The sequence below is a fragment of the Pseudochaenichthys georgianus genome, chromosome 4 (assembly GCF_902827115.2).
Source record: "Pseudochaenichthys georgianus chromosome 4, fPseGeo1.2, whole genome shotgun sequence".
Classification (NCBI taxonomy): domain Eukaryota; kingdom Metazoa; phylum Chordata; class Actinopteri; order Perciformes; family Channichthyidae; genus Pseudochaenichthys; species Pseudochaenichthys georgianus.
Window position 1 is genome coordinate 18,382,450 of NC_047506.1, and position 18,343 is coordinate 18,400,792.

General features: G+C 36.9%; 1 protein-coding gene and 1 pseudogene across 1 annotated transcript; one reads left to right on the forward strand and one right to left on the reverse strand.

Annotated features, from left to right (window-relative positions):
- The first annotated feature begins 1,207 nt into the window (after positions 1–1,207).
- On the forward strand, positions 1,208–15,907 carry jak3 (Janus kinase 3 (a protein tyrosine kinase, leukocyte)). The gene is made up of 24 exons (XM_034080345.1): positions 1,208–1,293; positions 2,089–2,295; positions 2,419–2,536; positions 2,736–2,853; positions 3,064–3,209; positions 3,372–3,675; positions 3,836–3,958; positions 4,064–4,221; positions 4,307–4,418; positions 4,812–4,992; positions 5,370–5,494; positions 5,700–5,831; positions 5,937–6,024; positions 6,614–6,738; positions 6,856–6,994; positions 7,234–7,385; positions 7,621–7,771; positions 7,972–8,099; positions 8,423–8,612; positions 9,078–9,202; positions 13,935–14,107; positions 14,381–14,498; positions 14,587–14,700; positions 15,087–15,907. The coding sequence occupies exons 2-24, from the start codon at positions 2,097–2,099 to the stop codon at positions 15,204–15,206; spliced, it is 3,339 nt and encodes a 1,112-aa protein (XP_033936236.1). The 5' UTR covers positions 1,208–1,293; positions 2,089–2,096; the 3' UTR covers positions 15,207–15,907.
- Positions 15,908–16,033: 126 nt separating this feature from the next.
- On the reverse strand, positions 16,034–17,283 carry LOC139433710 (N-acetyllactosaminide beta-1,3-N-acetylglucosaminyltransferase 3 pseudogene; annotated as a pseudogene).
- Positions 17,284–18,343: the final 1,060 nt, after the last annotated feature.

Sequence of the window (18,343 nt, forward strand, 5' to 3'; positions counted from 1 at the left end):
TTTAATAAAAGTCTTCCCCTATGAGAGTAGTCCTTGACTGTACTCTTGCATATCATAAATGGTGAAAGTTTAATACCCACTGTTCAAATAATGTTGAATTGATTTGCAGTGCTGATAACGCCCCACAACCTAAAAGTATAATGGATGAAAGACATGCTGTTTATTTGAAATGAAATGATTCTCAAATACTGTAAATGTATCCCCTGGGAATGTAGGATGTAATGCCTTTGCAAAGGTAATGGCAAATTGCAAATAAGATTCTGAGATATATGGATATGATGAATAAATTACCGATATAGTCTTTTAGATATTTTGACATGTTTCAGTTTGTTGGAAGAGATCTTGGCCTGGGCCAGTTGAAGAGTCCGCACCTCCTTCTCAATACTTTTTAACTTATTTTTCAACATTAAAATTCAGCTTCAGAAGAAGTTGCTGGAGGTAAACAGAGATTTCGATGGAACTTTAACTCGTCAAAGACAGAAAACAAAGTCCGGGCAGACTCGGGGATATTAGCATTTGTATAGCCAACGCCTTCTTGTTCCTTATTGGTTGACCTAGTTGAAGGATGATTAGCACAATCCACGATTCTTTTTCGCAGACCCTCTTCCGCATATATCTACGTACATGTTACTCTTACACACACGTGTCGATTGTCATAGTCAGATTCCCTGCACTACATTGACCGACACTTGACATTGTTCGTTTTTATAGGGAGCTTTAATTTTCATCCACTTCCCCATAGTATCTTTGTACCTCAATAACTTCAGAGAATGTGAAGAATTGTTTACCTGGACCTACTAAAGGTGGCCTTTTAGTTTGACCTTGACGCTCTCAATGTGAGGTGTGTTTTTTTAACCTCGACACACACATACACAGAGAGAGACCTGTATACAGACCTGTGACCAGCTTTAGCAGCAGAGCCCACTACTATCCTCTCATGAAGATAAACACACATTCAAATAGAAACACTATTCTGACCTTGTTCACACCCTAACTCCACACTTCATTATTATACTGTATTATAGTATTTAAGTATTATACAAAATATGTATTATTCACTTTTATTTTCTAAAACGGAGCATTTCTCAAGGCAAGTTCTACTTCAACAAGTTGCACATACTGTGAGAGACGAGATACTGTTGATAGTGTCGCATCTGCTCGTCTAAATCAGGAAACCCTGAACTTCCTGTGAACACAAGCACATACAGCTGAAACGCAGAAGTCAAAAACGAAAGTCCTGGTTTCACAGAAACAAATGATCGCAAAGAGGAGTTCTGCTGTGCAAAGTAAAAGGTAAAAGTAACAAATATCTTGATATAATGTTTACTATTAAATCTGTAAGTAGAAGCTGTGTGTCAAGAAGTGTTAGGATATTATATCAGGATATTTTTAACTTGACATACTGTGCTTCTCATTCAGCCACAGCCAACATGGTTTGTCTGATACAACGGGAATCCCCATAAATCTACATTTGACTTATTTAGAACAAATGTTTTGAGTCATGGTAGAGTTGTCGACAAATGTAACATACCGTTTGTATTTTAACAACATGGTATAATGTAACATAATGTATAATGTAACATGGTATAATGTATAATGTACATGATGTACATTATACATCCAATAACAATAAAAGTCTGAGCCTCAGTTGTGTAATTAATTAGGCTTTTTATGCTTGCTTGTACAGAAAGGATTAGATGTATAAGTAAAAAATAAACAACAAACATTGTTAACAAATAACCACAGTGGTTACATAAAAAGTAAGCAAACAACCATTCTTTAATAAACTATTGATGCAATGTATGCAAATGTAATTTTTCTGTAGAATTGTAATGTTATAATATTTCAACTGAATTTAATGAGTCTTCATGTTTTATAGCATTGTTACTTCCTGTGAGCAAAAACGATGCAACTTCAATGAACTCCTAGGAACAGGGTTTAATGAAAACTAAACAATGACTCAACTACCTGAAAAGTATAGATATATAGTATAGAAATATATTCACAAAAGCCAAAAACTATTTTTATGTATGACATTTCTCAAATGATGTGACCCTATCGAGCCTGTAATCTAGAATTGTTCCTCAGAATTACCCATGGATCTCAGCGAGGAGGAGTCGGCCCCTCTGGTGATCAGAGAGCGGGGGGGCAGTCAGAGGTCCAGCTCTAGCACCAGTCCAAGTTTACAAGTGCACCTCTACTTCTTCCCAACCACAAAGAACGCAACCATAATACATATTACAGCCAGACAAATTTCTGCTGAAAATGTTTGCATCCAAGCAGGCAAAAAATGTGGTAAGATTTCACTGGATAACCATGACTTAGGGCTTCTCGTACCTAAGGGTATAGGTTCAACTGTGATATTCTATGTTACAATATATAACTTCATGCTACATGACATGACATCTCTTTCTCCAGGAATCTTACCAGTTCACCAAAGTCTTTTTGCTTTGGCATCCTCCGATCTCTCATGTTGGTATCCTCCATCGCACATGTTCAACACAGAAGAAAACCTACAAGTCCACTTTAGAGTCAGGTAGGTGTCTCATTTACCTTATACATTTAACACTAGTATGTTTAAATCATTTATGGGATGGTATTTATTTCAGATTTTTTGGAAAGTCCAGGAATGAATAACATTGTTGTTAAACTTACATACTATACCAATGGGTACATTTTAAGAACTAGTCATAATGTCATGCTATGTGGAATTTGGATGTATTCCTGGTGAGCAGGTTTTCCTTTGAAAACTGGTTTGGACAAGGACCTAGAACATCGTACCGCTTCAGTCTGACCAGAGACACAATCAGTCCAGTGCTTCACTACAGTGTCATTGACTATCTCTTTACTCAGGTAAAGTATACAACATGTATTAACTCGCTCGAAAGTCCTTTCATGGTATATTTAACTAATATTAAATAAAAAGATATACCATTAATTAATTAATCAATCAATGAGGTTGTAGGCTATGCTAAATCTTTATCACCCACATTTTTTGAAAATGCAGTTGCATGAAATGGATATATCATGAAGACTGTGCTGTCCATTTCTTTTGGGATAAAGTTGCGAAGTGACTTTATTGCTAGTGAAGCAGGAGTGTGCCCACCTCTGAGTGCCCAGGAGGAATGCCTCGGCCTGGCCGTGCTGGACTTGTGGAGAATGGCTAAGGAGCGTCATCAGAGTGTCAGAGAGCTCTGCAAAACTGTCAGGTACTTAGATTAGGATAATATTTCATTTTCCTTAAACCCGGCCTCACAGTTAAAACTTTGATAGATCCCATTTTTCTCTTTCAGAAATAATGATTATATTGATTTGTGACATATTTGTTTTAGTTCAGAGTCAATACAAGTGTTATTCTCTTCCTCTCTCAGCTACAAATCCTGCCTTCCTAAGTTACATCGACATGACATCCAGCGACGGAACCGGCTTGATCGTTTTAGAATCCGAAACACCCTCAAGCGTTTCCTGAAGAAGCTTGGTAACTGCTCCATAGATGAGAGCAGCTTGAAGCTCAAGTACCTGATCGAACTGGCCGGCATCGAGCCGTCTCTGGGAAGCGAAACCTTCCAAGTGAATTCTTCTCCCTCGCATTCGACGTCAGCTTTCTGTCTTGTGCGTGTCACTGGGGAAACTGGGATTGAAACCAGTAGAAGTTGTCACACCAAGGGTGTCCTGGTAGGAATACATTAGACTTAAGTTAGGTTTTAAATGAGGCATGGTGGTTATGCTTTTATCCCTCCCAGAAGATGACAGTGCTTCCCAGTTTCAGCACAAATATGCTTGGCCTTGCTTCATCTTGCTCTGCATAATTAGCCCTTTTTTCATTTCTTTTTAGGAATGGCAAACGTTCTGTGATTTCAAAGATATCATAGACATCAATATAAAGAGGGTTTGCCATGAGCAGGTCCCCCAAGACAGCAGGATGGTGACAATAACTCGTAAAGATGACAGATGCTTGGTAAAGGACGTATTTGATTTCCCCAATCATTATGTTTGTTTGAGATTTTGCTAATTGGATTTTATGCAAAGAATGATGTCTATTTATTATTGATTTGCACAACAGGAAGCCAACTTCCAGAGTCTCAAGGAAGCCCTTTCATTTGTGTCTCTTGTCGATGGCTACTTCAGACTGACCACAGACTCCAGCCACTACTTCTGCCAAGACATTGCTCCTCCAAGTATTCTGAAGGGGATCAAGAACCATTGCCATGGCCCAATCACGTGAGTCATTTTGATATTGCTAAATCCAAAGCCATCTTTCACACGAAGCTGTTTTACATATTTTCTTCATATCTTGTTTTATCAGATCCGAGTTTGCAGTCAACAAGTTGAAAAAGTCGGGGTTTAAAGGAAGTGCGTTTCTTCTACGGCAGAGTCCAAAAGACTATGACAACTTCTTCCTTACCGTCTGTGTGCAGGTAAAGATTTTGTGCTGAAGCAACACAATACACAAAATACATTTGATTTAGATATTCATGTCCGTGCAGTGTGCACTTTTGTATGCTTATATGACCAATACAAAGATGCTCTGATGTCCTTTAACTCGATTGGCAGCCTGTTTAAGCAATTTGAAATCACAGGATTCAGTCTGTTGCATGGAAGTTTATCTCTATGCAGATTATGCAATTATTTCTGAATAAAAACAATTATATGTGGGTAGTTTTCCACACTTAAATGTGTGCAAAAGTAATATTCATTCAGTCATTTTGCCCTCACAACATTTGCACTTTTGCTGGAAGTCTACACAAGGATTTCGTTATAACAACCTCTTTAGTGTTGATAACATTGTGTGTATATTTACATTTCTGCAGACTCCACTTGGACCTGATTATAAAGACTGCCTCATTATTAAGAATGAGCACTACACTCTTCCTGGTGTCCAGAAACTGTTTTCCAGCTTGAGGGAGCTCACCAGCTATTACCAACACAACAAGCTGCTTCTGGCTGAAGTACCTGTCAAGTTGGGCCGCTGCAGTCCACCCCGACCCAAAGGTGTGTTTTCCAACTCATTGATAATATATAACAAGACAAACAATCAATATGTATGGTTAAATATGTAGATTTGTTAAAAGTATTACCCTTTATTTAATACTATTTTTATAATTCAGATCTATGACCAAAACATAAACTCACCTCACATGCACTGCTAATACATAGCTAGGAGCATAGTGTTATTTTGAAACATGCCAGAATACTATTGCAATTGGCTTATAACTTACTAGGGTGAACAGTATTCAATATAACTCAATAACTCATGTAATAGTCATGTATCAACTTAACAACTAATTGTATTTGCTGAAATTAGATGTGTTTCTTTATGTCTGTAACCTCAATAAACATAACCATGATGTTTTCTGCTCTTTTTACAGAACTTACAAATCTGATAATCATACGCAACAACAGCTCCGTAGAAGCTCAAGGGTCTCCAACGCCTGAACGAAACAAATTCAGTCATATCCAGTTCCACATGATCAAATGTGAAGACCTTCAATGGGTGAGTGTGTATATAGGACTCCAACTTAAAGATGCCTGTTTCTAAAGTATATCTGAATATCAAGACGAGTGTCTTCTCTTCTAATATGTTGCTCCAATTATCCTTCAATCTTTAAAACTATGATGCAAATACCACTACTGTCTAACAAGAAATGTACTTTGTGTTGATTATGATGGAGGAAACTTTGATGTTTTTTTTCTGTTAGGGTGAATGCCTCGGACAGGGATCCTTCACTCGAATTTTCAAAGGCTATAAAACCGACATTCGTGATGGAGAGAAACACGTGACAGATGTTTTCCTGAAAGAGCTCGACGTTGTTCATAAAAATTGCTGGGAGGTGGGTTTCTTCAGATTAAAAAACACTGAAATGTTTTTTAAATTATTCATAGATATAGCACATTAGTTTGGATATCATACACATTATTTGTTTTCCTTCTCTCAGTCATTCTTTGAAGCTGCCAGCTTGATGAGCCAGATTTCACACAAACATCTCCTCCTGGTATATGGTGTTAGTGTTCAAGGAGTCAAAAGTAAGTCTAAACTCAAGTCCGACTTGCAATTTGCTCACACAAGCTGTGATGCCAAGTCTCCAGGAGCTCGATGACACACTCACAGGCTCACAAGCCGAAAAGAACACAAGCATCGCTTTTGCAGCTGGAAACTACACTGCAAGGTTATCCAGACGATTGCTTCATTGCTACAGTTTTACTGTCAGCTTCAAGAAACTAATGTGTATTATGTTTTCTGTGTAAACGTAGAGTAATTTACAAGTCCCTTGATGTGAAAACAACACAATTCAGCCTTCATTTTGATCTAACTTCCATATCTGCAACATTAAGAGATTGTATCTTGCACGGTTTGTTGTTGACTATCCACAGACAGACAGGCACACAGAAATATAAAAAGCTGCCTTCGTACTAAAAACCTCTTTGGTGGAAGGTTCAAAGTAGGTTCCTTCAGGTGCAAATTTTGCTATGACGACACAGCCTCTGGAAAAAAATTTCCTCACATCAGATCCTCATCTGACCCGACTCAGTCTGTTATCTGTGGGTGAGCATTTTTGACCCTGTGTCTGGTCTGAAGTACAGCTGTAGAAACAAACCTCCTTGTGCCTCACAGACATCATGGTGCAGGAGTTTGTCAAGTACGGGGCCCTGGACCTTTACTTGAAGAGAGGGGGATCTGTGTCAGTGAGCTGGAAACTTGACGTAGCCAAGCAGCTCGCATCAGCCCTCAACTTTCTGGTAAGATAAACGTTTTAATGTAGAGCATTACTGCTAGACCCATGATTGGCAATTTAAACTTTGTCAAAGTTGAACGATGCAGCTCACTATAATATGTCAACATATACTGCCTAACAGGAAGAAAAGAACATTGTTCATGGAAATATCTGCGGAAAGAATCTGCTGCTGGCCAGAGAAGGTGACCCATCACAGGGCAGCTCTCCGTTCATAAAGCTGAGTGACCCGGGCATCAGTGTGGCCATGCTGGGGAAGAATGGTAAATCTTCAGGGAAGTAGAGACACCTGATGAATGATACTGTAGTTATAGAACCATTTATATAAAAGTGAATGGACTTGCTAAGTGTTTGCTGTATACATTACACACACACACATACATACTGTAATCTCAAGGTATTAAATAAAAACAAAATGACATCCAAATATGTTTTACACATTTAAGGTTGAAACCTAGTCCATGTGCATTATTTATTTGTGTGTGTGTGTGTGTTTGTTTAGTGATCCTAGACAGGATCCCTTGGGTGGCCCCTGAAGTGCTGGAGGCCCCAGACAACCTGACTCTGGAGTGTGATAAGTGGAGCTTTGGTGCCACTGTGTGGGAAATCTTCAACAATGGGAACACACCACTGCAGGGCTGTGACCTGGATAAGGTACTACTTTTATTTTGTACTTTATATAAACTAACTGGTAGCAGTAACAGGTTGTTGTATTACTCTGCTTAAGCTGCTTATGAGTTCAAGTGACTTAAAGAGCCGGTTCAAGAAAATAACTGGTATTGAAGGTAACGAAACCTGTGAATCAGATCTTAAATGCAACCATGCATTTTACCATCGAGCCTATGGGGATAGTACAGTGAATGATACGAGCCACTGATGTTTTCTGCAGAAGCGACAGTTTTACGAGAGCTTCCAGCAGCTGCCTCCCTCCCAGTGGACGGAGCTGGCCGATCTGGTCAGTCAGTGCATGGACTACCAGGCCGCGTTCAGACCCTCCTGTCGCAGCATCATCCGTCAACTCAACAGTCTGATCACTTCAGGTAATTGTGTATCAATACTTTGCTCATAATGAATACAACCAGTATAAACCACATATCTTATCAAAGGGTTTAGTGTGTTTCAATTCAATAACAAAATGTATCTGTGATCATTCACAAAATGTGTAGTGGTTTTGGAATCAGGTGAATTGAATACATCAGGAAACCAAAAGTCAGTACTTGTGTTTTGTGTTTCATGGCAGACTATGTGATACTGCACGCCACTGAGCCCGTGGCACAGAGACCTGTGTGGAGAGCCCTCACCCCTGATCAAGGCGAACAGACTTTGTTTGAGGAGAGACATCTACGATACATCTCCCCTCTGGGGAAAGTAAGTCTGCAGTGCCACAATAGGACTACAATATTTAGAATTTTGGACAATCGGTGCACTTTAATGATCATGATCTTGTGTTTTGAGAAAATCTATTGAATTTTGTCAAGATACTGTGCTAGTATTGTCTGTATGCCCAGGATGTTAAGACAACTTAAAATACACAACCTTTTTTATATTTTTAATCAACCCTTGTCGTTTTAGACTTCCTCAGTGGTGCACAAGACCTTGTGTTTGATGGACTAACAGGTGTAAACAGGCTGTTGTGAGGGCATGGTGGTGAGGTAATTTAAAAGTGTCTGAACGAGTCAAAACCTTTCCAGGGAAACTTTGGCAGTGTTGAACTTTGCCGTTATGACCCGCTGGGGGATAACACTGGTGAGATGGTCGCTGTAAAGAAGCTGCAGCCCAACAAGCTGTCGACCCTTGAGGACTTCAAGAAGGAGGTCAAAACCCTCAGCGTTTTGGACTATGAGTACATCGTCAAATACAAAGGAGTCTGTTATAGCACAGGTAATAAAACAATTATTGCAAACATAGCACACGATGTTCTAAAATGTGGTCATCAACTTCAGTAAAAGAACACATTTGTAAGACTGCTTATTTAAATGTATAATTGATTAATAATATATTCTATTTGGAAAGAGTTTGTTTTTGTAATCACTGTTTAATAGATGTCTTTGCTCCCTTAAGTGAGAAGTACACACAAGGAAATACCATTGTGGCTTTAACTAAATGTCTTAAAAACAGTTATTTGCCAGACTTGGTGTCCTTTTTTGTTATACTATACTATACTATAATTATTATATGCATCTTCTGCATAATCCAGGATTTACATTTTACTTCACATTTTAAATCACAGTGTTAGATCATGGTGCCGAGGGACTTATACAGATACAAGAGATACAATTAGAAGTGTTATTTTTCAGGGTTTGTAATTGATTGGGTTGAATAAATTCAATGTTTGTTTGTTCACAGGTCGCCTCAGTATGAGTTTGGTGATGGAGTACCTGCCCTACGGCAGCCTTATTAACTACTTGGATAGTAACCGACTTTGCGTCAACACATGGCGTTTGCTGCTTTTTGCTTCTCAGATCTGTAAGGTAAGAGTCAGATGTATGAACTCAACTCATGCAAACAGTTAGAATTACAACATTTGAGAAGGTTCTGTTTGAATTGATAGTGATTGAATTATTGCCTGACAAAATCTTGCCACTTTTACATGGATCTTTTGAATACTAAGACCTGAGGTCTTTTCAAAACAACCCTGTCTCCTAAAAATTACGTTCCCACAGAACTAAACTGCATTCTCAATTACGTTTAGCTTGAAACGTATTTTCTCCCACGTTACGTTCGTTATGAACGTATCTCAAATACGTTTATTTTCTACATATCTTTGCCATTTATTGTCTTGCTTATAATAATGATAATAGTCATTTATAAATATCATTTTAAAGCACACCTTTGAAATCGAGAATCGGGCTTGATATATGGTTACATTAAAATCAGTAGGCGAGGCTGTAATTTCGCCAGCTGTTACTCTCATGAGCGAGGCAGAAAATAATAGTTTTAACATGACAAAAAGCTGCTGTGTTGTTTATTGCACCTCAAACATTAAAACAAATCCAGAGTTACGTGTTTCTGTACTTCCTCTAAGAAGAAAGGACAGTAACAGAAGATATCTGTGGCTTCAGGCTTGATCGCCGTTCAAATGACAGCGTTGGTTTCCCAAAAGGTGGGCGGGGCTGTAAAGTGACGTAGATTTTACTCTTCTCTATTATTCAAAACCATTCTATTTATTCTAACGTAAATTACATGCCAGTGTTTTATCTTTTTATTTATTTGTTTTTGTTTTAAATCGTATAATGTCGGACTGTTTTTCCGTCTGTGAGGAAAAGAAATGGGGCTTAGAGCCTCAAAATACTGAAATCTGTATTTTTTAAAATATTTTCCTTCTAATTTGTTATTCTTTTCTAAATAACACACTGTTATTTACTCAACAATAACACACAATTATCCTTGTTTTTATTTATTCATTTAATTCTATAATCTTGGGCTTTTTAGCCGTAAATAAAGTCACCGGAAACAGACGAGACATTTCGAGCGATACACACCACAAACCCACCAAACTGATTACCCAAGATCCTCAGCTTGAAGCTTGTTGATTGGATGTTTTAGCCGCAATGCACGCTGGGATATGGTGTTAATAAGATATGATATCCGACAACGAAAAATAAAATAATACCTCATTCAGAGTGTGCTTGCTTTTCTCTTTGGAAGTCATCACATAACGACATTGTAATACACGGTTAGGCTGCATTACATGTTACATATCTGCCGTAGTTCTTTATTTATAGAGCCCTGATGAGAAGACTTCTGGACAAACAGGAGAACTGCTGCCAAAACTGAATACTTGACGTGGATCATAAATATATCAACAATTAAACAACATCTTTATATTTGATCCAATTGGTATATTGGTTATATTTACACCATAATGGTGCACAGCTGATAGAAAAGGACTTGTAGTTTTTAAAGATATTACTGATTTTCTTTGAATATCAGAATGTAAATACTGAGTTGAGAGAATAGTCAGGGGATTTGGGTGATGGGAGACACATCTATGGAATCACAATTTCAATAGCTTACCATTAAATGGCGGATATGCCTTTCTGTCTGTGATGTTTTACAAATCAGATATTAATGTGTAGAAGTAAAACAAGAGAAATAGTATAGCAATATCCTGTAAAATTATGTAAAAACATGAATAAAACTACACATCTTCAGATGTTATACATACATAAGTGTCTACACTAATAATACAAAGTTATTATTAGTATGCTGTGTGTACCTTGTGTGCACCGCCTAGTGGTTAAACCATGTTATTGAATTATTTGTGTTGAATAATGTTATTTGATTAAAACAATATTAAGAGTACATACTTTCATAGGGGGGAAAGTAGAAGGTCAATGATAGAAATATAGAATATAAAAAGTCAAGAAGATACTAAGTGATCTCTACAATAAAACAGTTTAGTTTAGTTTATTTATTTTTTTCGAGCGTGTAAAACCAAAGAAAATACAAATGAAACAAAAGATGATACAGACATGATACAGTACTATACAAATGAATGCAATAACTAAACGAAATATTTAAATAATAATTGAATAATCTGTACTATCATTGTCTGATAAACAATAAACAACAAAACTTTAGCTAATTACGTTTAATAATAATAATTAATTTAAGTTTACACTTATTTAATCCGACCCCTTCTCCCTTTTGTTTTTTTACATGTTAATATACGTTAACATACAATATAAATGAATACCTTAACCTTGAATAATTCATATAATCATTCATATAATATATACAAGCAAGTTAAGAGAATTGTCTCTATATATTCATAAATATATATATATACACATATGTATACACAAATTCATAAACATAAGTTCATAAATTGAATACAAAACAAGAACATAACAGTTATGGTTTAGCAGTTTCCTCCCTGTACCTTGTGAGAATTGTATCTTTATACCTCTTTTTAAATAGTTTGATGTTTGGACATCCCTTTAGCTCCTTTAGTGCCGGATGTACACGGATATTAATAGGAGGATGTGCAAAACAGAAAAACGAATTAACCTTTATTAACACATTAAAGAATACTTTAGGTTAAGGTATTCTTTTAAACAAGAAAAAAGCTTTGGGGGTATCTATCTACAGATGAATATTAAGCCTGACAAAGTACTTAACGTCTAAAATATTGCTTTCCTGCGATGTTAAAGCACTTATTTTAACTGATATTATACACATTAATTATACTCTTATGTATGTAGTAGATAGTATAAGAAATGTGCAGAATATGACAGTTTAATGGTGGAGGTACACATATATTGATAGATGTCTTGTAATGCGCTGTTGAGGAACCTGCGACCCAAGTTGTGTATAAGATCAATACACCTTAGAAAATCTTGAAATCTTGAAATCTTGAAAGGGATGTGCAAAATAGCCATTATACAGTTTTAATTAACTATTAGTAGAGAATAACGAGTAATGAATATACTTTATAAAGATCTGCAGATAAATGTTTAGTCTTCTCAAGCACCAACTAATATCTCTCCTGATTGTTGGCACTTGACAATCACCTTCCCTGAATTTTACTCAGGTGTAACTAAAGTCTGCTTTAAGGGTTGTTTATATTTTACATCATTAATCAGAATCTGCAAAGTAACTAAAATAAATGTAGTGAAGTAAAAATACCAGGTTAACCTCTGAATTGTAGTGGAGTAGAATTACAAAGTAACAATGAGCTGTCATGTGGGTATATATTAATGCTGCCCATTATGGATACAAGCGATTTTCACCCATTTAGTAATTACATGTTTTAAATGTGTACACAGCAATGTGTTTCCTATCGCCTAAACCTCCAGGGCGTACACAGTTTAATACTGTCAACTTCTACATTTGGGGAAAACGTCTTTTAAAACTACAATTCCCAGTAGAGACGTGCCATAGAGAACATGTTGCAATAGCCAGCATGTGTAGTTCTGGTGGGGCGTTCGAGTCCAGTTTTGAATAGTCTGCCGTGGTTTCGTTCCATTTCAAAGAGCTTGACGCTCGGCGTAACCTTGGCGCAACATCACGGGGTTTGTCAACGGGACTGTAGTCCCAAACGATAGCTTGGGAGTATGGGTAGTGTAGTGTCTTCGGCCATCCTACATCTCGAAATGTCCCGTCTGTTTCTGGTGACTTTATTTACGGCTAAAAAGCATGCTAAAAAGCCCAAGATTATAGAATTAAACGAATAAATAAAAACAAGGATAATGGTGTGTTATTGTTGAGTAAATAACAGTGTGTTATTTAGAAAAGAATAACAAATTAGAAGGAAGAGATTTTAAAAAAATACAGATTTCAGTATTTTGAGGCTCTCAACCCCATTTATTTTCCTCAAAGACGACAAAAAAAGTCCGACATTATACGATTTAAAATAAAAACAAATAAATAAAAAGATAAAACACTGGCATGTAATTTACGTTAGAATAAATAGAATGGTTTTGAATAATAGATGAGAGTAAAATCTACTTCACTTTAGAGCCCCGCCCACTTTTGGGGAAACCAACGCTGTCATTTGAACAGCGATCAATCCTGAAGCCACAGAGCTCTTCTGTTATTGTCCTTTCTTCTCAGAGGAAGTACAGAAACACGTAACTCTGGATTTGTTTTAATGTTTGAGGTGCAATAAACGACACAGCAGCTTTTTGTCATGTTAAAACTATTATGTTCTGCATCGCTCATGAGAGTAACAGCTGGCGAAATTACAGCCTCGCCTACTGATTTTAATTTAACCATATATCGAGCCCGATTGTCGATTTCAAAGGTGTGCTAAATGATATTTATAAATGACTATTATCATTATTATAAGCAAGACAATAAATGGCAAAGATATGTAGAAAATAAACGTATTTAAGATACGTTCATAAGGAATGTAACGTGGGAGAAAATATGTTTCTAGAAGATATGTAGAAAATAAACGTATTTGAGATACGTTCATAACGAACGTAACGTGGGAGTAAATACGTTTTTAGCTAAACGTAATTGAGAATGCAGTTTAGCTCTGTGGGAATGTAATTTTTAGGAGACAGGGTTGTTTCAAAAACAAGTATACGCTTTAATATTACAAAAAAATGTAGGTATCTTTTTTTTCTCCACAAATCAACTACATTTTCACAAGCTATAAGCTAGTACCAAATGATGATTGCACAGCATAAAACAAATTAGACATGGACAAAATATATTTCATTTTTTTCTGTTTTGTCATTTTCTCATTTCCAGGGGATGGAGCACCTGCAGACCTTGCGCTATGTGCACAGAGACCTCGCAGCCAGAAATATCCTAGTGGCCAGTGAGTCGCTGGTGAAAATAGCTGATTTTGGGCTGACCAAGGTTGTTCCTTTTGACAAGGAATATTACAGAGTATCGCAACCCGGAGATAGCCCCATTTTCTGGTAGCTATCCTTATTATTAAACATTCAAATGCTCTTTTATCTGAAGTGTAATTGCATTAATATGTAACTATTTGCAGTTTGTGGACCCAAAATGTCCCTAGCATTGAATGATAAATGATATACCAATGAAAAATGTTGTGAAGGGTTGTGTCGAGGCCTAATGTTCATTCAAATCAGATACGGAGATAGCTGTTTCCAGGCTTTGCACTAAGCTAACATATCAGCTGCCAACTTTAGCCTTATATTCAACCATATACTGCTCTTCTAATGCAGGTACGCCCCAGAGTCCATCAATGAGTCCAGATTCTCCCACAAGTCAGATGTCTGGAGTTTTGGAGTCGTTCTTCACGAGCTCTTCAGCTACTGCGACATCAACTCCAACCCAAAAAGAGTAAGAAGCTTACTTGTCTTTATGTATTCAAAATCTTTCAATATTTTCCCCTTTTTAAAACAATCTTTCCTTAATTTGACTGTTTTAGCTATGTATGCGGGAGATTGGAAACAATGTGCAGAGTCAGTCCATTTCAATGTATCTGGCAAATATTCTAAAGAATAACTGGAGGATGCCAGCTCCTCCAAACTGCCCAGCCAAGGTATGTTCACTCGTGGTTCAATAGTTGAAATGCAGTAGTCCTTGTGTAGGACTAGTATTAAAAAGGTATTTTATTTGTCACTTTTTCTACCTAGCTCTAACAAATATATTGCAATGTTAAGGTAATTACAATGTAAATCATCTTTGGGGTAATTATGTGGCCTCTGTTTTATACAATGCAAGTGTTGCTCAAAATGAAAAAAACATTATGCAAATATTTATCTTAATTCTGGAAGAAAATTACAAGAGTCTTTGCTGTGGATGAAATGTGTTGTAAACATGTTGCCCCATCTTGTTGGACTAGTCACTACAACTCTCATACAAAACCATTTAAATAACAGTTATTCGCTTTGTTGAATATTATATTTTTGTCATTTATGACACCAGGTGTACAGTTTGATGAGGCAGTGCTGGGCGTACGACTTTGAGGAGCGACCTTGTTTCTCCAGCCTGGGAAACCAAATTGAAGCCATCATGCAGGACGAGAGAGAGAACCCTAAAGGCTGACAATCCCTTAAATCCCTTTTAGATTAGCTTGAAAATGCATTGTCACAAAGCTAAAACTGCTATAGACATTTGGTAATATAGAATATGAGGTATCGCTGTAGATTAAACTACCCAGCAGTATATAAAGGAGTTAAAAATAGCACAATCTTACATATTCAGATACACATTAATGCAGCAGTAACATTAATATAGAAACATCATATACAAGAGACAGAGACCATCTGACTGCACAAGGACTCATTGTACTTTTGATACCTTCTATGTACATTTAGCTGATAATACGGTCATACTTTAACACAGGTAAGGTTTTGAATGCAGTACCAATACCCAGTTTGGCAATAGTATTTTTACTTTAGTAAAGTATTAGAATACATATTCCACAAAAGGTGTATTCTCACGGCCATTTTCACATAAGATCACGTTCATTGTAGTTTTTAGTTGTCCATGTTTTCTTGTTAAACAGTATGATGTATAAACAAACGATACAAAAAAAGTTGAATGTTCATAACGCATTGTTGGCAGAAAAAATCTTTCTTTTATAAAGATATATTTAGAAAAAATATTGTGGCCATTTTATATTTTTCTTAATTCATTTATACTGTGGTAATTGTTGTACTTTTCAGTGGCTTAATTTCATGTACTACTCATGTAGTCTTTTTAAATCCCTCACGTGTTTGAAATAAAGCAATTTTGTGGAAACAGCTTTTGTAAATGTTTATTGATTGACATTTTGTAAAATTAGCTTATTTAATATAAATGTATTTATATGAATAATTGAATACATTTAGAGTATACCTTAAAATAGGTTAGACTGTGTCTTCAAAAGAGCAGAGCAATGATAATAAAAAGTCGATACTTTAGATTAACCTGACTGAACTGACACTCCAACGATCACACAAATCAGTATAATATAATGTTTACACAAGTCAAGGAATCATATTCTCAAGGTCCACATTTTAAATTCAGATCAGATAGTTTATGCCACATGAAATAAATTCTAGCCGATAAGAATCTGTGTATCAGTAAGAGGTCTCTATAATAACAAGGATCATATAGATCTACGCTCTGTACTCTACTCTAGCGCAGTCCAAAAGTCCTAAAGCCCATATGAGAAGCAGGACTTAGTCCTGCTTTGGCCAGACACATCCCCATGTAAACATCGTCAATGGGAAGAATGGTAATAGACCGAGACATCGTGTATATAACCATAGCTGTATAACCAGACAGGAGGAAGCCCCCACCACCACAGTAAGAGGGATATGACTCTGACTCCTGCACCTGTACTGGGATATAGTATTTGTTTTCTTTCTCCCGCACAGGCCCATTGCCCGCGATCAGATGTCCAGCAAAGAGGTGTTTGCTTCCATCGTTGTCCTTTAGGCCTTGGAGATACTCGACCATGTTGTTTGTGTGGGCAAAGACGTCATCGTCACCATTCAGAAGGAAGCGAGTGTTTGGACAGTTTCGTTCCATCCATTCCAGGAAGAGGATCTGCTTCAAGGTGAGGTTGAAAAATGAATCATGAAAGTCCCATTGGATGATGTCATTGTACTCACGTTGCTCCATTTCGAGAATTGTGTTAAATCTCTCTTTCTCAAAACCAGTATCTGTGGTCCCTAAGATGAAGACCCTCCGGATCCACACATCATTGTGTAGCCTCTCTTTAGCCCAGGTTTTACGCAGCACCTCTCGACGGTCGTAGTTGCCAGGGGAACTTTTAATGACCAGCAGAAGGAAGACTTCTGCAGATTTATCAGCTCCTCCACATTTGTAAGGAAGGTCCAGTAGCATGGGGAAATGGCGACAGTGTCGATGATAGAGAAAGTCTTGGATGTGCTGAGGAAGAGTTTTGAAGCCTGTGATGTTGGCGGCAGACATATTTTGTTGACATTCTTGCCAGGAATATACATAGGTGGTTTTTTGTATCATGGTTGACTTCTTCTGACTGTAGTCCATTCTGACTTTAACTTGTAAGTGGTTGGATGTATGGTGAGTCAAAACACCTTTCCAGACATTGAAAATCAACAAACCAAAAGCTCCACATATAAGAAGAGCTGTTGTCCTATTTTCTCTCATTGTTCACTCTGCAAAACAAAACACTTTTTATATTAACAAGTCTCACATCAGTATGAACATTATAATACATTTGAGCAATAAGTCTATACCTATTGTATAGTAACAATAGGCTGATAATATTCAGAGTAATAAGTAATAATAAAACGTTAATCTAAGCAGTGGTGGCCTAAAGATTTGAGAAGCGAGCTTGTGCTGAGAAGCTCATCATCTCAATATACTGGACTTTATATAGTCTAAAAGTGAATGGCAGCCTACACCCTACAGATGAGATTCCATATCTATGGTTTTATACTTTCATAATGTGATTTTATGAGAGCTCTTAGTAAATAAATAGCCAAATGAAGACTGCAGTATTCAGTATGTAGGGAACAGATTGCAAGAGCAAGTTAATCAGTAACTAACGTTTAAGTTCCTTAAATGCTTGTAACACTAGAGTCAACTGAGAGGTAACAGTTGATCATGAGATCAGCAGTGTTTAACTGAAATAATAAACAGGCAAGAAACTCTGAAAATCCTTCAAAGAACAACCATATTTCTTTTCTTTCCATGCAGCATAAGTCAAGAGGACTGATCCCAGTCTGTCATTTTTAAGAGAAATAGCAACCCTGTATATCTCAAAAATAATTCTCCGACACATACTGACTACTTTTTTAACTCATTATAATTCACCATTACTTATATCGTAAAGGGAGATTTTCAAGATTCAAAGTCGAGGAAAGGCTCATATATTCTATCATTCATTTTAATAGTTCTTATTAAACAAAGCAACATTTAGATGATTACTATAAAGTAAAGTTGTACAAACCTTAAATGTGTTGAGCTGTGTTTGGATTTGACGCTTTCGCTGGTGCTTTTTATCACAAATTAATCCACTCTTCTATTTCCCTCGACAAGTAGAGCATGCTGGTATGAAGGGTTGCTTTGCTGCCGCTCCCTTAAATGCACCAATGAATATGTTGATAGCAGTGATAACAGGGTTGGCTGTGTGATACATGAAGACGTTTATTGTTAAGGCCGCCCTAGAGCATATTGGACTTTGTGTTAGAATGTTTTTGGATTGT